Here is a 23,710-nt window from a genome sequence, read left to right as displayed (position 1 = left end):
ACTAGTGGAGTACCACAGGGCTCAGTGCTGGCACCAATCATGTTTTTAATGTATATAAATGATATAGACAGTAACGCTGGAAATGAAAGCTATCTAAATATGCTTGCAGATGATGCAAAAATACAAAGGAGAATTAATAACATAGACTTTTGTAAAGAGCTACAAGAAGAATTAAATAAACTTCATGAATGGAGTAATACATGGCAAATGGAATTCAATGTGGACAAATGTCATGTAATCAAGTTTGGTAAAAGTGGAAAAAGACCTGATTGGGATTATACATTAGGAAGTAAAACCCTACACACATCAGAAAGAGAGAAGGACCTAGGTGTGATTGTCAATAACAGACTATCTCCAGCTGACCACATCAGTGAGAAGGTACGGAACATGTATACACTGTTTGCCAATATGAGAATAGTGTTTACATACATAAATGAAGACATGTTAAGAAAGATAATAACATCATACATCAGACCAACCCTGGAGTATGCATCAGTAGTCTGGAGTCCTCATCTCTAAAAACACATAGACAAGATTGAAAAAGTTCAAAGGGCCACTACAAGATGGGTACCAAGCTTAAGGGATCTAAGCTACAAAGAAAGACTAAATAAACTGAATCAACCAACACTAGAGGAGAGAAGGAAAAGAGGTGACATGATTATGCTATATAAATGCATATCAGGGAAGGAGAAAATAGACATAAATGATTACTTAATGTATGGGGAAGCATCAGCAAGAGGACACTGCAAAAAACTGCATAAAAAGAGAGGTGATAAAGACATAAGGAAATTTAGTTTTCCAAGCAGAGCAATTGATCAGAGGAATGAACTACCGAATGAAATAGTGTGTGCCAAAACAATTCACAAATTTAAGGATAGGTACGATAAATATGGTGTAAGACACAGGACAGTACGAGCTTGGCTCATTCCTGTAAAGATACAATTAGGTAAGAACACACACACACACACACACACACACACACACACACACACACACACAAGTATTTATTTATTTTTTATATTTATATTATTCATTTTTGAATAATGGAGAACATACCAGAATATCTAGTGAATGAACAGCAGGATGAGTTTAGAAGTCATGGGGGATATGTGGATCAAATAGTTACTTTAAGGCAAATTTTGGAGACAGCATGTGAGAAGAGTTTTTTTTGGTACTTATGGCATTTACAGATCTTCAGAAGTTGTATAACCAGTAGCCTAACCAGGTCTTTATAAATGAGGGGCCAAGGTTGAGCCAAGCACTAATTTTGAAAACCCATTGCCACATAGTGTGCACACATTTGATAAACAGAATTTTCAGATGGGGGAGGGGGAAGGCAGAGTTTTATTGAGGGTTCCAGAACCCACTGGCCATGCCACTGTTGATAAGGTGAACAGGAAGTAATTATCAAATGTTTTTCATACCGTTATGCAGGATGTGGATGTTAAACTGCTGAATTCTGTAAGGAGTTATTATGTTGATAATGAAACATGTGTAAGAGCAAATGGGTCTCTGAATCAGTGGTTTATCATCAGTGTTTCAGTAAGACAAGGGTTTGGTTGTTCAGCATTTGCACTGTAATTATATTGATGGGATTATGAGAGAAGTAAAAACTAGTGGTGGAGAGGGAACTGGTGGAGGTTATGGATGGTGATGGGTATAGTACTGTATTTTAGATCTGATGTATGTATGCAGAATGATGCTTTGGTGCTTGCTTACAGAAACCAGGGTCTTTGCAAGCTGAATAAGTGTGAATATTTGTGTGTGGCATGGTTTGAAAGTAAATGCTAATTACAGAAAACTGATGACTGGTGAAAAGTCACTCAGTATGATGTGGTAGTCAAGGGAAGGAAACTTTATTTGGTGGAGTTAAATTACCTTGGTGTAGTAATTAGGAAAAAAAAAATAGTAAATATATAAAGGAAGTGGAAGTAATACAGATAGCTGTTGTTGTGAAGGCCTTGATACAAAATACAGAACTAAGTGTGGAGGCTAGGAAAGAATTACAGTACATTAGAGTGCATTAGAGCCCACATAAACACATGGATGTAAATTTGATATGGCAGGAATGTGAAACATCATGAATGACAGCAGTGGAAATTGGATTGTTGAGGAATATGTCAGACCCATATGTGGGGGAGGGGGGGCAGTCGAGAGGGTTGGATGATACCCCCACCTAAAGATTCACTTTCTCACAATCTGGTTTTTAATATCGGTGCAAAAAAGAGTCTCTCTGTTGTTCAGAAGTTTTGTACTGCTTCTTAGGATTGCTTATGCATACACCCAGACCCCCATAGCAAGCATGTAGCAGACCTTTGACCAACCGGCCATTATGCAAGTCCAGATTCTGCAGAAAAAACTCCCCTCCACTTTCAGAAAGTTTGGTTATGGGCCTGTATTTCATATGCATACTGTAAAGGGACCAGAAATAGAAACAGGTTTGTGGAAGTTATGGAGTGATAAATCCATTGATCGAAGGGGTAAACGGTTGAAGAGTGTATGCATACAGTTGTTGGCATGGTCATCTAGCAAGAATATTTACGTAGAATGTGGTGTAAAGGGAATAGGGAAGAGTTTGGGAGGAGATGTGATATGCCAGTGAGTGTGTGAGTGCACTGGCAAAGGATTGAAATGGATGGATGGAGTAAGGATAGAGCAGCACAAGACAAGGATTTGGCAGTGAAGAAGAATATAATTAAAATATGACTACCTTGTATAGTAGGTGGAGCCAGGGTTTCTAAGGCTTTAATAATGTGTGAATAATTTGAGTGCTTGTTTCGCTGTGCATTCATTTTTTTTTTATAAATTACTTGCTTTTATACTTTCTCTTGTTTATGAATCATACTTCACCCAACCTTTAAGGTGGTAATTAGAGCTGTGATACTGATGGATATGTATATTTTTGGAGCAGATAAAAAGTTTTCCTGCTGCTACTCCTTGAGAATACTACAGTATGCCTAACTATTGCCAGATGCCTCAATCCTGTAAGGGGTGGCCCCATCAAATTGCCTCCATGTCATCCAGTCCCCTGTCGTTTCGCTACCCCCACCCCCCAGCACACACACCCCCTCTCTCATATACCTCTCCACTCCATCCTTCCATCTCATCCTCAGACTCCCCCTTCCTCTCCTCCCCTCCACCTCACTCTCATATACTCTCCTCGTTAGTTGTTTGCTGTCCATCCTCTCTACGTGGCCAAACCACCTCAGTGGATTTCTTGAGAATACAACTTCTTGAAATATTGAAAGACATTCCTTATGCTTTTGACATCGTGCCAAAGAATGTAACCATCGTACCCCAGATATAATGCCATTGCAATACCCAGTTGACAAACATTACCAAGTTATCTATCTATCTATCTATCTATTGCCAGACGCCTCAATCCCGTTTGGGGTGGCCACAAACAAATCGCCTCCAAGTCGCCCTGTCCCCTGCCATTTCACTGCCCTGCTCCCAACTCACACCCCCTCTCTCATATACCTCTCCACCCCATCCCTCCATCTCATCCTCGGCCTCCCCCTCCCTCTTCCCCCATCTACCTCACTCACATACACTCTCTTTGTCAGTCTTTCACCCTCCATCCTCTCCACATGGCCATACCACCTCAGTGTGTTCCTCATAACGCTTCCTATCACATCCACATCAACACCACAATGCTCCTTTATATCCTCATTCGTCAGCCTGTCTCTCCATGTGACTCCACAGGCTCCTCTTAAATAACTCATTTCCACTGCTCTCACTCTTGACTTGTGTCCTTCCAGCAACGTCCAAGCTTCACTTCTGTACGTTAGAGTTGGTATCACGATACTGTCATGTAGTAACTTTTTCACTTCCATGCTCACTTCCCTGTTTCTTATCACTGCTTTCAAAGAACCAGCAACCTTTCTTCCCTGCTGTACCCTTTCAAGCACTTCACCCTCCAAACCTCCATCCTTACTCATCACACTACCCAAGTACTTAAACGTACTCACATTTTCCACATCCTCACCATCCAACCTCGCTGTACATTCACTGACTTCACCTCTCTCAAAGACCATCACCAAGTTATCTCATATTTTGAAATCATAATTCCCAGTACTATATAGAGAATGCATACTGTACTGTTCTCAATGGTAATCTTAGCTTGGAATTGTGATAATGGTTTGACTTTGAATTTTGTCATTTTATGTAGCTGTATGCAAGAACACAGCAGACAACAAGTGGTACAGCTTTGATGACAGCAAAGTAGAGGTTGCATCTGAGGATCAGGTGGTCAGCCCTGATGCTTACATCCTCTTCTACCAGGTGAGTTTTTGTTTTGTTTTTGCTTTTTTTCCAGTAAAAGAATGGACACCTGGTGATCCAGTAGGTTAAGGCACTTCATCAGGATGTGGCCCATTAGGATTTACAACAGGGTACAATTGGGGTTTGTTCTTTACATCATACTGCATGGGGGAAAATGACTAGTCATTCCTTCCTTAAATGGGAACATTGACAGGCTTAGTCCTAGGCCTCTGTACTCCAGATGGAGCAGTAGAAAACTGTATGATAGATAGATAGATAGGTAGAATAAGATCAGATTTGGTTTGGTTAATTTTGAGATGATGTAATTGCTGTGGAATGAATGGGACATTCATTGTATGTAGATCAGTATGTAATGCATGTATTTCGTGGGAATGAACAGTGTTGTAAGGTTCTTACCTGACTCTGACTGACGATAATGCTTAGGTGGACAAGGGAGGGGGAGGGGTTCCAAGGTATGAGGCACTCTGTGGCCTCACAGCACGAGGCGAGTATGATAGTAGCGGGGACAACAGGGTGGACTATCGTGCCTACTTGCCGCTTGGTGGGGATGGGAGGCACTGTGATTAGCTTTTCTTCCTTGAATATGATTGGCTTCCGGCCACGACTAGCATAAACAAAGTTGCAGCCTGGAAAACTCCTCGGAAATGAGCCACTTCAGACAGCGACTGCAGCTATCAAATTGGTTACTGCAATGTACAAAGCGATCGTGGTTTGGCTGGAAAAGTACCGTGATATAGAAAACCATGACCAACAATCCTGCGATATGAGAATTGACTGTGTGTGTGTATATATAGATATATATATATATATATATACAGTATATATATACAGTACTATATATATATACAGTAATCCCCCCACTATCCGATGTAATAGAGCCAAAGGCACGTCTGGAATGTGGTCCTGTCCGGATAGTGGGCACCAGCCTCCTGGACTGGTACTTATGGACCCTAACCCAGCCTAACTTTGAAAGCCACCTAAATAACTCCCTACCAGACGTGCATATCACCTATTTAAACCTATTTAAGACCCTATTCACACCAATAATGGACATAAAGCATGAAATAAATGAAAAGGAACCAAAGAATAAGGAATTAGAAGTGACTGTACCTCAGCCAGGGTACTTACATCACGTTTGTGGCTGCCTTTCTAAGGTTTTGGCAGTGGTGAAAATGCTCTTCAAGCACGTACAGTAATCCAGTGTTGTGCTGCACTTATTTCTTTGCACTGTGAGTTATAATTGCTTAACACTGCACATTGTTCTTAACTGCACCACTGCAGTTCTAACTGCCAGTTTAAACTGCCAATTTGCACTCCACAGTTGATCCTTTGCACTCTAAGTTCAAATTTCTTAACACTGCACAACACTGTAAATTCCCATGTGGTCTAGAGGCGAGGTATTGCAGTATATTCACTGTTTATTCACAAAAAACGAGCACGTTTGGCTTCCAGTGCGATAAGCATCTGTTCACAATGGAAGTTAGGGAGTAACTGTTGATGTCGGAGAAACAGAGTTGTCAGATTGCAACGGCCACATTACCAATCTCCTCAACTTTCATTACCAAATTCCTCATAACGCTTCCTATCACATCCACATCCACACCACATATAAAGGAGCGTTGTGGTGTGGATGTGGATGTGATAGGAAGCGTTATGAGGAACACACTGAGGTGGTTTGGCCATGTGGAGAGGATGGAGGGTGAAAGACTGACGAAGAGAGTGTATGTGAGTGAGGTGGAGGGGGGAAGAGGGAGGGGGAGGATGAGATGGAGGGATGGGGTGGAGAGGTATATGAGAGAGGGGGGTGTGAATTGGGAGCAGGGCAGTGAAATGGCGGGGGACAGGGCGACTTGGAGGCGATTTGTTTGTGGCCACCCCAAACGGGATTGAGGCGTCTGGCAATAGATAGATAGATAGATAGATAACCAAATTCGTAAAGCTAGCATTTATTCTTCACTAATTATATATACAAGTGGAAATACATGTAATCACTCTCCTTATAATTAACACCATGTTGATTATTTTCACACTATGTAGGGTAGCAGATTAATCTGAGAGAGCAAACAATCCACCATCTCCATCTTGTGTATCCTCATACATGTGAAAAATCTGTTTGGTAGTGCATTATTCTGATTCATTACCAAACAAATTTTTCATTACCAAATTGGCCCACTTTTGGTAATGAAAAATAACAAACGGCAACCCTGACAGGGAAGGGGGGAGGGGGGAGGAAGGAAGGGGTGAAGGGGCCATGGTGTAATCAGCTGTTTGGCGCCGCGCAGCAATTTCAATTTACGGGTGGGAAAAAATTCGGATATTGGGGGGATTTTTTTCTTTTTTTGGCCATTTTTCAGTTCCGATGGTCCAGGCCCACAATGTCCGGTAAGTGGGGATGTCCGGAAAATGGGCATCTGGAAAGTACAGGGATTAATATATATATACTGTATATATACAGTATATATATATATATATATATATATATATATATATATATATATATATATATCATCTTATCTCATTAGCCGTTTGAGTGTCCACTGCAGGACCGGCCTATCCCTACCGAAGTGGGGACGATACAGCCAATGTATCTCTACCAAGAGGCTTAGGCTGTCTAGTAGAGATTGTATGTAGGGTGAGAATTGCTTGTAAGTGTAATTGTAGTGTTGGGGTGGCTTTGGATGTGTGTGTAGTCTGTGAAGCAAGTGTAATCGGCCCGCACAACCCGACTGGGTGCAAGCATACTTTATAGCATGCGACACTGGTTCAACCACAGCACCGCTGATGTCTGTCAATGCAGTATGTGGCCAGAATAATGCTTCCAAAGCTTATTACCCTGGCAGGGCACAAACCCTCGTTCCTCAGTGTATGAAAATGCACACTTTACCACTGTACCACAGAGGCTCCATATCCATCCATCCATCCATCATCTAATTCTACGTTGCCCCATGAGGAGCATAGAAGCCCGGAGCTAGGCAGTTTGGTCCTGACATTTAAGATGAGAGTGACCAGCCTCACTCATCCTTAACTGGCATTACATGAACAATAACCCCAACCATCCCTTGGATATAAACCTTCACCGGCTCAATCTGACTGGAGCTCTGTAATTACCCACTAACCCACCAGGCGCCAAGGCTCCATATATATATATATATCTATCTATCTATCTATCTATCTATATCTGTCTATCTATACATATATATGTATATCTATCTATCTATAGCTATTTATCTATATCTATCTATCTATCTATCTATATGTATATCTATCTGTCTATCTATCTATATGTATATCTATCTATCTGTATATTTATGTCTATCTATCTATCTATCTGTCTATATATGTATATCTATCTATCTATCTATCTATATATGTATATCTATCTATCTATCTATCTATCTATATATATATATATCTGTATATCTATCTATCTATATTATCTATCTATCTATCTATCTATATAAAAATAGATAGATATATATATATATACACCACGTTGAGTACACCGCTTCCCGTCCAATCAGCGAAGTTAAGCAACGTTGGGTCTGGTTAATACTTGGATGGGTGACCGCCTGGGAACACCAGATGCTGTTGGTATCCCTACGTGTCAAGTGGGGTTGGTGGAGGATTAGTGCCCCTCCCTGTAAAACAATTAACTCTAAGCCCTTGGCCACCCCATTTGGGATACATGGCTTCTGGCAATGAATGAAATATATATATATATATATATATATATATATATATACTGTATATATATACACACACACCGTATTTTGTGGCATCTTAGATGCTGCAGTGTGAAAGGCGGAGTGTGAAAGACGCATCCTAACTCTGGAAGGGCAGTTCTGAGAAAAAAAAAAAGTATGTCTTTACCAAAACTACAGAAAGGTTGCTTGATATGAGTATTTTTCGCTCAAATACACACTCATCTTTCAGAATCTCTTTTCAGTACTGTATATCTGTCTTTGGTTTCTTTATTTTTATGTAAAAGGAGGGTACAAGACAAAAAAACAAACAACCCCTCCCTTACAAAATGTTACTGCATTCCATGACACCATTCTAACACTTTATGAAGTCCACCTTTCATAATCTCCGTTCAGTACTGTTCATGTGTTTGGTTTCTTTATTTTTATGTAAAAGAAGGGTACAAGACAAGAAAACAAACAACCCCTTCCTTACAAAAAGTTACTTCATACCATGATGCCATTTTAACACTATATTCATGTAGTCCGAACTGTCCTATTCCTTTTGTACAGTAATTTGAGACGTGATGTTCATTTCCATTAAAGTACAGTAAATATGTATCAGTATACATAGATAAAGTATTATTTTTCGTGAAACTCATGTATTTCCACTTGTGTATATAATTAGTGAAGAATAGATGATAGCTTTACGAATTTGGTAATGAAAATTAAAAATGGTAATGAAAATTGAGTAGTTTGGTAATGTGGCCGTTGCGATCTGGCAACTCTTACCCCGCCATCATCAACAGTCACAGCCTAACTCCGATCGAGAACAGATGCTTATAGCAATGCAAGCCACAGGAGCTCGTTTTTTGTGAATAAACAGTGAATAAACTGCAATACCTCACCACTAGAACACACGGGAATTTACAGTGTTGTGCAGTGTTAAGAAATTAGAATTTAGAGTGCAAAGGATTAACTGTGGACTGCAAACTGGCGGTTCAAACCAGTCCAGGAGCCAGGGACTTGTTGTAAGTACCCAGAATGTTTAATATTGTATAAACGCTCCTCTAAAACCTCATTGTATGGTTCTCTTGCATTTATTTCATTCTTTTATGTCCCTTATTGGTGTGATTTGGGTCTTAAATAGGTGCAATGCATGTCCAGAGGGAGTTGTATTGGTGTTTTTCTGAGTTAGGGTCCATAAGTACAAGTCCAGGAGGCTGGGGACCAATATCCGGACAGGATCACTATCCGGACATGCCTTTGGCTCTATTACATTGGATATTGGAGGGATTACTGTATATATATATATTATATATATATATATATATATATATGTATGTATATCTGTCTATCTATCTATCTATTGCCAGACGCCTCAATCCTGTTTGGGGTGGCCACAAACAAATCGCCTCCACGTCATCCTGTCCCTGCCATTTCACTGCCCTGCTCCCAACTCACACCCCTCTCTCTCATATACCTCTCCACCCCATCCCTCCATCTCATCCTCGGCCTCCCCCTCCCTCTTCCCCCCTCCACCTCACTCACATACACTCTCTTCGTCAGTCTTTCACCCTCCATCCTCTCCACATGGCCAAACCACCTCAGTGTGTTCCTCATTACACTTCCTATCACATCCACATCCACACCACAACGCTCCTTTATATCCTCATTCGTCAGCCTCTATCCATGTGACTCCACAGGCTCCTCTTAAATAACTCATTTCCACTGCTCTCACTCTTGACTTGTGTCCTTCCAACAACGTCCAAGCTTCACTTCCATATGTTAGAGTTGGTATCACAATACTGTCATGTAGTAACTTTTTCACTTCCATGCTCACTTCCCTGTTTCTTATCACTGCTTTCAAAGAACCAGCAACCTTTCTTCCCTGCTGTACCCTTTCAAGCACTTCACCCTCCAAACCTCCATCCTTACTCATCACACTACCCAAGTACTTAAACGTACTCACATTTTCCAATTCCTCACCATCCAACCTCGGTGTACATTCACTGACTTCACCTCTCTCAAAGACCATCACTTTACTCTTCCCTACATTCACCTTTAGACTCGGTTTCTTACACACTCTCCCAAACTCATCCACCAAGCCTTGCAGCTCCCCTTCGTCTTAACTCAACAACACAGTATCATCTGCAAACAACAGTACCGGGAGTTTCCAAACACTATCCTCTCTCACCAGGGCCACTCCAACATCCACTACCCTACCTTGTACCTCTTTTATTACCCCATCCATGTACAGATTGAACAACCATGGAGACATGACACATCCCTGTTTCAACCCAACCTCCAAAGAGAAAAATTCACTTAGTTCACCATCCACACGCACTGCAGCCTTAGCACCATCATACATACTCTTCACAGCATTCAACAACTTCCCATCTACTCCATATATTCTTAATACTTTCCACAATCCTTGTCTATCCACCCTGTCATATGCTTTCTTCAAATCCATGAAAGCTGCATACAACTTCTTTCCCTTCTCTAGAAACTTTTCCACTAAAGATCTAAGAATGAATATCTGATCTACACAACCTCTTCCCTTCCTAAAGCCTCCCTGTTCTTCTCCAACTAATTCCTCTGTTTCTTTCTCTAACTCTGTCAATAAGTATCCTACCATACACTTTTCCTATTATACTAAGAAGACAAATGCCCCTATGATTACCACACACTTCTTTTTCCCCTTTTCCTTTGTACAAATGAATAATTATACCTGACTTCCAATCCTCCGGGACTCTACCTTCCTCCCAGGCCAATCTGCAGATCTTCCACATCCATTCTACTACTCTCTCTCCCCCATGCTTCAGCATTTTACCACACACTCCATCAATTCCTGGGGCTTTCCCTGATTTAACTTTCTTCATTGCTTCCACAACTTCCATCCTACTGATTTCTTCTTGTCTTCTCACCTCCCTCCTCCTCCCAGCCATTCCCCAGCCACTTATACTTGCATTACTTCCATCCTGTATGTTCAACAATTCCTTAAAGTGTTCTCTCCATCTGCTCACTTTTTCTTCCTTCTCCACTTGTAATCTACCATTTTTATCTTTCACTCCCCTGCTAACCTCACATCCACCCTGTCTTACTCTCTTCACCTCTTTCCAGAACATTTTCTTACAGTCCCTCCACTTTACACTCAAATTCCTTCCAAATTCCTCATCCACTCTCTTCTTACTCTCTCTTACTAATCTTTTCACCTCTCTCTTTCTTTCTACATATAACTCTTTCTTCCACCTCTCAGCTTCTTCCACGCCCCTATTTCTCATCCATTCATTGTATGCTTTCTTCTTTTGTGCCACAGTCTGTCTCACTTCTTCAGTCCACCACGCTGTTCCTTGCACCCCCCTCCGTCTTCTCTTCCTCCCACACACCACATCACATGCTGCACACATTTCTTCAGTAAATATCCTGCACACACCTTCCATGTCCCCTGTCTGCTCCAATTCATATTTGCCCAATCGTTCCTCCACTTCTCTCTCATACGCTGCCTTTTTCTCATCCTCTTGTAACCTTTCCACTCTTCTTGCAACTACTCCTTCCTCTCGTCTTTCCCTTCTTCTATTCCTCCATCTTACTTGTATCCTAATTCTGGCCACCACCAGGTAGTGGTCAGAAAGTCCACTCCCCCAACCTCTATAAGCTCTTACATCCATTACACATCTTCGCATCCTTTCATCCACACACACATAATCAATCATTGCCTTCTTTTCATTCAGTTCACCACCCACCCTTCGCATCACTCGCCATGTATACCTGTATATCATTTTATGCCTGAAGAGGGTATTGGCTATCACCAACCCCCTCCCAGCACAAATGTTCACTAACGCACTGCCATTCTCATCTATCGCAGCAGGCACACCCCACTCACCAACTATTCCATCCACCTTCACATTCCCTACTTTACCATTCATATCACTGATCAGAAACAGTCTCTCATTCCTTCCAAACTTTTCCATGCACACTTCCACATTTGTCCAGAACTCTTCTCTCACTCTGCTAGCATGATCTTGCATTGGCGCATACACACACACAATCGCCCACATTTGTATTCCAACTTTCAACTTTACCCACACAATCCTTGACCCAACTGATCCATACTGTCTTATGCTCTTCTTCCATCTTTTACTCACAACTATATATATATATATATATATATATATATATATATATATATATATATACTTTATGAAAGTGATAACATACACACATGTATGTATACAGGGTGACCCAGAAAAAACTTCCACATTTCAAAGGTAAATGAAAAAAAGAAAAAGGTTAAACATTATCAAAATATTATTTGCACACATGAAACTTCATTCAGTACAGTTTTTATTCATCATGTTTTGAAGATGACATCCTCCAAATGGTGGCCGTCATTGTCTGTACATGCTTGGAGGCGATTTCTGGCGATTTCTGAAGGCTGCCATGGCTCGACGGGTCATGTTGGATGGAACAGCGGTTATCTCCTGCTGAATAGCGACCTTAAGGGCTTCAAGAGTTTGGGGTCGACTAGTATACTTTCATTATTTAAGGTAGCCCCACAGAAAAAATCACAAGGGGTGAGGTCAGGGGAACGGGCCGGCCACCAAACATCGCCATGCAACGAGATCACCCAATCCCGAAACATTTCCCTCAGCACTTGCAATGATCTTCGAGCTATGCGTGCCGTAGCTCCATCTTGCTGAAACCACACACTCATCGACCCCAAACTCTTGAAGCCCTTGAGGTTGCTATTCAGCGGTAGATAGCCGCTGTTCCACCCAACATGACCCGTCGAGCCATGGCAGCCTTCAGAAATTGCCTCCAAGCATGTATAGACAATGACGGCCACCATTTGGAGGATGTCATCTTTAAAAAATCTGTATTGAATGAAGTTTCATGTTTGCAAATAATATTTTGATTATCTTTAACCATTTTCTTTCATTTACCTTTGAAATGTGGGAGGTTTTTCTGGGTCACCCTGTGTATATATATATATATATATATATATATACAGTACCCTCGCGTCCAACACGCGTTAGTCCAGCACAATTCACGTCCAGCACGGAGAGCAAATAATTAGTATTATTTAATACGATTTAATTACTGCAACACGAGTGTGTTAGCATAACACGCACAGAGCTCTGAGAAGTGGGCGAAATCTGCAGAGTTCACCTCTAGCACGATCACCCCCGGTCCAACACGGTCATACTGGACATTCCCATGATGATGGTAGCCAATGAAAACTTCTGATCAAGTAGCCTTCCCCGCCCGCTATCGTGACGTGATCGTGATGCCGCCCAATTAAAAATGCTTCTGCTGTCATGTGATGTTTTGTTTAAATTTCTCCCGCCACAGCGCCACTCAGTCGCATAATTCGCATTGGAAGGTGCTTTTTTCTTGCTGCATTTTCTGCATTTGTTACTGCATTTTACCCTGCTCACAATGCCTAGGAAGCCTTCTGAGAACCTCAAGAAGCGTCGGCACCTCCCTCAGGCCACCAAGCTAGAAAGCATCGAGAGGAAGAAGAAAGGGGAGAGGAAAGTTGACATTGCCAAGGCCTACGACATGAATGAAGCCAACGTGAGGACCATAATAAAAAACCAAGACAAGATCCTGGCAGCCGAAGGCTATCACATGGCACTTCATACCAGGTTTGCCGAGGATACGATGGTAAATCGGAATGGTAACGTGGTAAAATTGCCGACGATACCACGGGCATTTGGAATTCATCTGGATGGATTCCTGCCGAGGATACGACTGGCAAAACAGTGTGACCAAAACCCAGGCGACTTGACAGAGAATGTATCATACTACAGCATTGAACATTTAGCCTGACACTGAATACATATTAATATTTTAGAATAAATATCAATCGTTTTGAAACCCTTCTCATCGGCGTGCGTACCAGTTTATAAACAAAGTTGCTTCTCTTTATTCTCTATCGAGTCAGCAACAGCGATTACTTTCCACAGTCACGAGACAGGGCTCTGGCAATAGTGTGAGAAGCATACCCTTTGCCGAGGATTACAGAGTGCTAGGACAGGCAGAAGCAGGACCTTCCATGGCTGTGGACGAAGATAGTGATTCTGAGTGTGATTTTGAAGGATTTATGAGGGAGGTTGAGGAGGAGCAACAGCCATTACCCTCTAGTGACGCCATCAGCCATCCTCCGGGGACCCAGTAGGACTACCTACAGCCTTGGATACCACCTTCAATTCCCAGCAAGCCCACCAACACTATCCTAAAAGGTTAGTTATCATTCATAGCACAGTACCATTTATTATAATTACAATAGTACCAATATATGTATAGGTATATGGTAGGTATTTAGGGTGACTTTTCCTAGGGTTGCTGACATAATTCATTTTTCCCCATAAGCTCTATTGTTAGTCCAACACGTTTTTGGTCCAACATGTGACCCATGCATGACAATATTATCGTGTTGGACGCGAGGGTACTGTGTATATATATATATATATATATATATATATATATATATATATATACTGTATGAAAGTAGTAGGTGGAGGCGCTCACCATCGACTCACTCGATGTAGGGCTTCTCTCGGGTGCCTCCCTTTTCCTCTCTTCCTTCCTTCCTCATCTGTCTTTCTTTCCTTCATTCATTCCTCTTCTTTCTGCCTATGGGTGACTCTACACTGAATGACAAGCCAAATGGTTTCCTGTACATCAGGAAACTGTTTATTGTGCTGGCTGGTAGCCATGTAACTAAATTATGGCACCTGGTGGTTTGGTGGGTAATGAAGGCGCTCCAATTGGATTGAGCTTGTTTAGGTTTATATCCAAGGGGGGGTTTATTGCACATATAATATCACTCAGGGATGAGTGAGGCTGGTCACTCTCATCTTAAATGTTAGGACCAACCTGCCTAACCCCGGGCTCCTACGCTCTTCGTGGGGTAACATAGGATTGGATGATGGATGGATGGATATACTGTACATATATATATATATATATATATATATATATATATATATGAGGCGTCTAGAGCCACAGGGGCATCCCCACCAATATACTGGTTTTGAATTAGGTAGGGGAGACAACAGGCTTAACCCTCTTCTCAGTGACAGCACTGGTTGCCATACAAGATTCGGCCTTCTGGACAGTGGTAGAGGGGCTCAAAGTCACGTGGGTTTGTCCATGCTGCCGGGCGAACAAATCAGAGCAGGCAGCCATCTAAGCCATACAGCCCAAACCAATCAGCATTCTCACTCTGTGCCACTCCCCCAGAGCAGCCAATCAGCAAGCGTGTGGCCCGCCCGGTGTGCCGATGAGGCTTCCCTCCCGTGTTCACTGAGGTGTCTAATTATTACGTATTGGATTTTTACCCCATTTATCGTGGATTATTGGTGACAAGATGAGCTGTTGTTATTGGGGTTGAAGGGGGGGGTGACAAGATGAGTTCATCACATAGTTACAGTGAGGAGGTGGTGCCTATAACCTCTCGTGTCAGAAGTGTGTGGAAAAAGGTAGAAAGGAAGGGGAAAAGAGAGTGGTGAGGGGAGACAGCGGGAGGGGGCGTGGCACCGAGGAGGCAGAGTTGGATGTCGATCTCCTAGATGACGACCCCACCATATAACCCCCCACTGCCCCTTCTCAGTTTACTTAAGCACTACATTACACTTTTTTTTTAGTGTTATTATTTCAATCTATTATGGTAGAGGAAAAATAATAACTGCATTGATTTCAGTTTTAGTTGTCAGAAACGTAAAATTACAGTAATAATTATTCGTTTATTAATATTAAGTGAACTGGAATCTTCAGTTAATAAAGTTTTGTACATTAATACATTTGTTGATGTTTTTTCTGCTATGTTTTTAATTCCCTACAATATGTTATTATGCCCACTTATAAATTGGGGGTTTGGTTTACTGCCTATTTTGTGGTTACGGTTATTATTGTTTTGTTTTTTTGGCTTTCCATGTAGAGCATAGGCGCTGATGATCATTTTGATGTATAAAAGGTTTGTTTATTGCCTTCTGGTTATGACATTGCCATAAACACAACTTTAAAGCTTCATAACTCAAAAGTACATTTTGGCGCTGATGCCCCTTTGGTTCTAGACGCCTCATACAGTATATAGTGTTCACTTGTATACACACACACACACACACAAGGTTAAACCTATTTACCTGTTGATTTGTACTGGTTTGTTTATTTGTTTTTGTTTTCATTTCCTCATTCACTGCTTATATAAGCTGAAAATTAAAATACCTGTATTAACAATTATCTGCCACTAACAGTCTTTTGTCCCTTCAGCGTCGAAGTGATGTAAGCCACCTAAGCAGTTGCTCCGAGAGTAGTGTACCAGAGCACTGGGCATTTAGGATACCACTCTCCTACCTCCCTCCTGCCCTTACACCACAGGTCAACAAGGATGTCAAAGGTGAGGAAGCAATGGAAGAAGGGGTGATATGTTGCAGAGTAAGATTATGTTATCTGCAAAGGAAACGTATGTAGCATTGTATCTCCAAGAGCTTGGCATTGCTGTCACAACAGCCAAATATCCTCCACTTGAGGGATTTGGAAGGATTTTTATATATCCAACAAGTTTCACTTATTAGATATACTGCCCTCATTTTAATATCACCTTTTACAACACAGTGCACATACTATGTGCACCTCACATAAGACAGACCTAGCAAAAGATCTCTGTAAGTTCTCATTTAAAGTGGCTGGATTTTTGTAATCTGTCAAGTGTGGAAACACGATAACAGTGTTTAGCATTTCTGATGTACTGACTTTGCAGGGAATACCGGCTGCATGAAGTTGTGCCCTGCCTGTTTTTTCTTTATTAATTATCTTACTCTTTTAGTCACTCCTTTTCCTCTTCATTGTTTCTTACAAATAGATTACTGTATTTATATTTCCTTCAAATTCAGAGTTTTACCCAGTCCCAGTTGCTGAGACTGTCTTTGCATAATTATCTCAGTACATTCTTTGGCTGAACTCTTATACTGTATTTAGCATAATAATTCCTTTTATCCATTCCACAGTACCACATCTCTTTTCTTCAGTAATTATTTTTTAGTACTGTGCTCCCAGTACTTTCTTATATATGTTGTTTATTCCTGCAGCTGTTTTGTAAAATGTTTACCACTGCAGCTTGCAACCTTGAATTGACCATGCTTCAGTCCTATACTAAAATGTCAGACGCAGTACCCATTCAATAGGTATGGTAATTCTATACCAAACGGGCTTGGTGATTCCACCTGTGTTATAATAAACTCATGATCTTAAGGTAAGTAATTTTGGTACATAAGCAACACAGATAGTTAATTGCTTCTTTGTTACTGCAAGAAGTGATTGGAAAAATGCAAAATATACCTATTTTGGAGTATTTAAGGAAGCGACCCGGTCGCCCGTCGCAGTGTTTACCGACGATCAGTCTTACTACCCGTGTTGTTTACCAACCATCGCTCCGACTGGACGCCTCAGTGTATCCTGTGTCAAAGCAATGGGAACTTAATGATTTAACCAAATCTAACCCAATCCAACCTAACCTCACTTGCGTTTGACAACCAGCTTTCAAATTTAAAATTGTGCATTAGGAACGTTAAATATTCCCAGCTACTGGCAGGTGCCAACAGAATATTTATGCATTCTAAATCCTTATTTATAGCTTTCAGAGGTAAGTTTATAAAAATCTCTGGTAGCTGTGGTAATCCAGGAATAATAAGTAACCTATGAAAGACTCATTTCAAAAGAAAATATGGAAATGCCCCACTCGTTTGGTTAAGAATTAATCTCTTTTTCTTCAGCAGTTATTTTTTAATACTGTGCTCCCAGTACTTTCTTACATATATTGTCTATTCCTGCAGCTGTTTTTTAAACATATTTACTACTGCAACTTGTAACCTTGAACTGACCATGCTGCAGTCTTGTGCAAAAGTGTCAGAATCAGTTCCCTTTCAACAAGATTCTCGCATTGTCTTTCCCTTGACTAGGCCATCACACTGTGAGCCACCCGCTTCCACAGCAGTTATCACTTCACTCATTTTTGCTTTACACCCTGGTAGTTAGAGAATTTAAACTGCTTTTGGGGAAACTGTATGAGTTTGATAAATTCTTGTTCAGTGTACATCTGTGCATATTGATAGGCTTGAATTATGAATGAAAGGAGGTGAGGCTCATTTTTGTTGGGTGCTGATAATATTTTCTCTACTTTTGTATTTTTTCTGTTCTTTGTTCCTGGATCCTACTTACCCTCATTGTCACCTGCCTGGTGAGGCAACAGTGTAATCGCCTGTGTGTGTGTGTGTGTGTGTGTTTACCTGATTGTGATATAGAGGAAATGAGCTACATCCTTGGGGTCCTGTCTCTGTTTCTCAATAAGTCAAATTTAGCTTTAAACTCGTTTAAATTTTTAGACTGGGCGATCTCTTTGTCCAGGTTATTCCACAGGTCTATACATCTATAAGGAAAACTATATTTCTTGATATCCTTCGAGCAGCTTGGCTTCTTCAATTTCATTCCATGTCCTGTTGTTACTCACTTATCCCGTACAAACAGATCTTATCTGTCAATTATATCTACTATCATGGTCCTGAACACTGCAATCATGTCGCCCCTCTTTCTCCTTTCCTCTAAGGAAGGCAAATCCAGCTTTTCCAGCCTCTTTCTGTACAACAGATCTGCCAGACTAGGGACCATCTTGGTTGCTGTTCTTTTTATTCTCTCAATCTTGTTTATATCTTTCATTTTAGGGACCACGCTACTGCTGCATATTCTAACCTGAGGCGGATCATGACCACTATCAATTTTTTCATCATCTCATCCATGTAATGAAATGCTTCTCATATGTTAGTCAAGAGTATATATTGTACGTCTCTCTAACTGTCTTGTTAATATGTTTTTCAGGTGACAAACTATCCTGGACCAGCACTTCCAAATCTTTCTCTTCTCTCATTTTTGTGATTGGTTCATTACCCATCAAATAATTCAGTGATGGCCTCTTGGTACTTTTACCCATTTCCAATATTTTACACTTCTTTGCATTGAATTTCATTTTCCACATCCAGCTCCAATCGTGTATCCTATGCAGATCTTCCTGCAGCATTTTACAATTCTTCTCAACCTCTGCCTTCCTCAAGATCTTTGCATCATCAGCAAACAGACTTGCATAACTGTTCACTCCATCTACCATATCATTTACGTAAATCATGAACATTACTGGTGCCAACACCGAGCCTTGTGGGACTCCACTTGTTACTTCCCCCCATCCAGACATCCTATCCTTTATTACTGTCCTCATTTGTCTGTCTCTCAGAAAGTCTGTCATCCATTCCAGGAGGTTCCTCTTCAGTTCTTCTATATGCTCTAGTTTCCACAATAGTCTCTTATTGTCGAAGGCCTTCTCCAACCGTCTCTCTCTTGTACCACGTCAATCACTCTTGAGTGAAAGCTCAACAAGTTGGAAACACATGACCTTCCACTTCTACATCCAAACTGACTATCAGCCAAAATATTCATCTCTTCCAGATATTTTATCCATCTATCTTTCAGGATTCTCTCGCACAATTTTGCGACCATGCTGGTTAGGGATACTGGTCTATAATTCGGGGGTTCCTCCCTGTTTCCTCCCCTGTAAGTTGGTACCACATTTGCCCTCTTCCATTCTTGAGGCTCTTTCCCCTCTTCCAGAGAACACACAATTAAACTGTGAATCTTATCTGCCAGTTGTTCTCTGCATTCCTTCAGTACCCAATTAGAGATTCCATCTGGTCGTGGGGCTTTCCATACATCTTGAGTTCCTAGTAATTTATACACTTCCTGTACTTCCTCTTTTATATCGTTTATCACTATATTTCTTGTCACTCTCTCCCTTTCCACAAACTCCTTTTCATTATACAGAAGATAAACAGAAGAAGGAAAAAAAAGTGAATTTTAAAAAATAATCCACACACCAGATTACAGGTGTCCTCCATTCACGAAAAATCTGTAGCAGTTGGACTTGAACTGCTGTAGGTTGAAGTTTTGGGGAAACTTTTCTTTGGAAGTGAGTTCCAAAGAGGTGCAGTTTTGGAATAAAAGAATTCTGGTAGGCAGAAGTTCTCCAGTATGGCAGTGTGACAGTCCAGTCATGAGAGCTACCAGTTGCCTGTGTAGCACAGGGGAAGTCATGAGGAGCTGACTTAATGGATGCAACGTTGTCTGAGCATTTGCCATAAAAGTATCTGTAAAATAATGCTAGAGAGGCAACATTCCTTCTTTCATGTAGGAGAGTTAGTTCATTTGTAATTACAGGGTTATTAATATTCCAACAGCTTTGTTCTGAATTTTGTGTAGTTGTTTTAGTGCAACCTCTCCATATCCACTCCACGAGAGTGATCAATATTCCAGCTGGAAGCACACATGACTCTTGTAAATTATATTAACTTCTTGTCAGTGAAGAAGTTACAGATTCTGTACAATAATCCACGTTTCATTGAAGCTGTTTTAGCAAATGATATAACATTAGAGGTCCAGCTGAGGGTATTGTTAACCCATTCCATGCCAGAGCCTTTGTCGGCTTTTTGGCCCCCAGTGCCGAGGGTTTGGGAGACTGTGTGACCCCACAGTGCCGGCCATTTTCAACTTTTTTTAAAAATTATTCTCCATGAATAGACCTGAAAAGTCATCAAAATAAGCCTAGTGATAGTAAAAGTGCTCATTTCGGCTGTTTTCTGCCCCCAAACAAGTGTTTTGGTCCAGCACGCCCAGATTTGAGTCAGATGGCTACTTTCAGATACTGCTAGCGGCTGATGTGGGTAGTTAGTCCACTTTGGTGTGGAGTTGGTGGATGTATGCGGTACTTGTAGTGTGAAAACTCAGCCTGGTTTACATAATGCGACCAAAGTCGAAACTGTAATTATGGGAAGTTGAGGTTCCATGGTAATTTTACGTATTTTTACATTCTTTTCTTTTCTATTTTTAGTGTTGTATTGGTATAAGGCACAATAAATACTCATGCAACACACATCACATTTGTTACGGTAAATCGCACATTCCATACATTACCTGATTTTATGATTTACCTCCATTTGCCTACATTTACATATATTACTTTCATTATGTACACTATTTATGCATCACTGTCAGTTAGTTCGTCACTTGGAAGTTCTCCAACTTCAGCTGGAAGTCGGGAGTAAGCACAATATCTCTGGCAGTGTGGCATGACCCAGGTTTGCATCAGATGGCTACTTTCAAATACCGTCAGCAGCTGATGTGGATAGATAGTCCATTTTGGTGTGGAGGAGGTGGATGCACAGAGTACTTGTAGCATGGAAATGCAACCTGGTGTATGTAATATAGCCACAGTCGAAATTATAATGATGGGAAGTTGGAGTTCTGTGCTAATTTTACGTATTTTTTCATTCACTCATTTTTTTTTTTTTATATATTGTATAAGGCTAATGGTAGGTGGGGGTGCTCACCATCCACTCACTCAATGTAGTGCTGCTCTCAGGTGTCTGCCCTTTCCTCTCTTCCTTCCATCCTCTTCTGTCTTTTTCTTTCTTTCCTCATCCTTCTGCTTATGGGTGACTTTACACTCCATCTTCTGTCTTTCTTTCCTTCATTCTTTCCTCTTCGTTCTGCCTGTGGGTGACTCTACACTGAGTGACAAGCCAAATGGGTGCCTGTACACCAGGAAACAATTTACTATTCTGGGTGGTAACCATACAACCAAATTTTGGCACCTGGTGGTGTAATGGGTAATTATGGCTCTCCAATTGGATTGAGCTGGTGAAGGTTTATATCCAAGGTGTGTTTGGGGATTATTGCTCACATAATGCCCCTCAGGGATGAGTGAGGCTGGTCATGTTCATCTTAAATGTCAGGACCAACTTGCCTAGGCCTGGGCACCTAGACTCCTCATGGGGCAACATAGGATTGGATGATGGATGGATGGATTTTATTTTATTTTATTTATTTATTTTTTTTTTACAGAGACCAAGAGGGTAGTGTAGGAAAGATTTATGAACTGGAGAGATGGAATGGGGTGCTATTGTTTGAGAATAAACTTGGGTAAAACAAAAATGATTTCTAAGGCAGGTGATAGTACTGTCATGGCATAAGGAGTATAGCCATGTGCAGTTTGCCACAAGCGTGTGAGAGGTAACTTCATCTCGTGCTCACATTCTTCATTTCTTATCCATTCAGCTTCACTGTACACACTGTGACTTCATTCCTCTTGTAGACTATAATTTGACTCTCTGCTACATGCGTATTTTGTGTTCAGTTGTGACACATACTTTCAGACTCACTTGCCAAGCCCTGTAATTCCTATGCATCTTCACTTAATGATATTTGATCATCCACAAACAAAAGTACAGACATCTTTCATCCTCTGCCGTCTCACGCTAAGGACACGTCAGCATCCACTGCCCTATCTTGTATTTCTTTCATGGCACCATTTATACACCGGTATATATTGAACAACCTTGGAGACATGACACATCACTACTGCTCTTGCCCTGTCATACATACAGTACTCCTGGCCGCATTCAGTAGTTTTCCACATACTACACATATTTTCAGCACCTTCCACATTCCTCTGTGTATCTACTCTGTTGTATATTTTCTCCAAATTGTCAAAGGCAGCATACAACTTCTTTCCCTTCTCTGAATACTTCTTAGCTAAACAGTTTTTAGTGGAAATGTGCTATACAAATCTCCATCTCCTCCTGAAACCCTCTTGTTCATATCTAATTCTTCAGTTTTCTCTGTAACTGTGTCAGCAGTATCCTACCATATATCACTTCATTTGCACAGACAAGACAGATACCCCAAAGATTGCCATAAAGTTCTTTTTCCCCTTCTTCTTTGTGTAGGGGAACTTCTATACCTGACTTCATTTCCTGTGGAACTCTATCATCCTCCAGTCCAACATGTACATTTTCCATATCTTTTCAGTCACTACTGGTATCTCTCCTTTATCTGTCTATCTGTCTATCTATCTATCTGTTGCCAGACACCTTAATCCCATAAGGCAGTGGTTTTTAACCTTTTTTGAGTCACGGACCCCTTCGCGAATCTAGTGAAAGCTATGAACGCTATGAACCCCTTCCCTACAAAAATGCACATAAGCACAAACACATCATTTAGCATGCAATGAATGTACTTTATTTTACTGAAAACTGCCTCATGCAGTGTATGACATATACAAAGTATAAAGCTGTCTTTACAAAAAACTGTTTCCCACTCTTTCATGGAAAGACTAATGGCCACTCGATGAAAAAATTAAATACATCCAACTTGTGCAAATTAAACAAAACAAAACATTAATTCTGCTCAAAAGTTCATTTCAGTGACAGGGTTGTTGTTTGGCTTGAATAAGATGAATTTGTGGAGTGGTCTTTGGCAAGGAAACACGCATGTCATCGTTGACATCCAGTTGATTTCGACTTTTCGTTTTGATAGAAACAAACGCTGAAAATTCCTGACTCACAAAGGTATGTAGTAGCAAACGGAATCACAGCACCCACAGCTCACTTTGCCAGATGCGGGTAGGATTGTCAGTGAACACCAGAATTCTTCAAGACTCCTTATTTTTTTTTTTTTTTTTTTTTTTTTGTCTCCAGTTAATGATTCCAAACGGCATCACGAAATTGCTCTCAATTATTCTGACCTTCACGGACCCCCTGAAACTCATCCATGGACCCCCAAGGAGTCCATGGACCCCAGGTTAAGGACCCCTGCCATAAGGGATGGCCACAAACAAATCGTCTCCATGTCGCCCTACC

At 41.0% G+C, this 23,710-nt stretch overlaps 1 protein-coding gene and 1 pseudogene across 1 annotated transcript in view; both read left to right on the top strand.

Moving 5' to 3' along the window:
• LOC145407880 (uncharacterized) overlaps positions 1 to 23,710 on the top strand; it is a 424,248-nt gene that overhangs the window by 385,423 nt on the left and 15,115 nt on the right. The window contains exons 12-13 of the mRNA XM_080278745.1: positions 4,172 to 4,284; positions 16,245 to 16,371. Coding sequence (XP_080134871.1) covers positions 4,172 to 4,284; positions 16,245 to 16,371 — 240 coding nt within the window. The remainder of the gene's footprint in view (positions 1 to 4,171; positions 4,285 to 16,244; positions 16,372 to 23,710) is intronic.
• Positions 7,760 to 7,878, top strand: LOC145407963 (5S ribosomal RNA; annotated as a pseudogene).

The sequence above is a fragment of the Coenobita brevimanus genome, chromosome 74 (genome assembly GCF_032717465.1).
Source record: "Coenobita brevimanus isolate Jiangsu-jjx chromosome 74, ASM3271746v2, whole genome shotgun sequence".
Classification (NCBI taxonomy): domain Eukaryota; kingdom Metazoa; phylum Arthropoda; class Malacostraca; order Decapoda; family Coenobitidae; genus Coenobita; species Coenobita brevimanus.
This window is presented reverse-complemented; position numbering and strand designations above follow the sequence as displayed.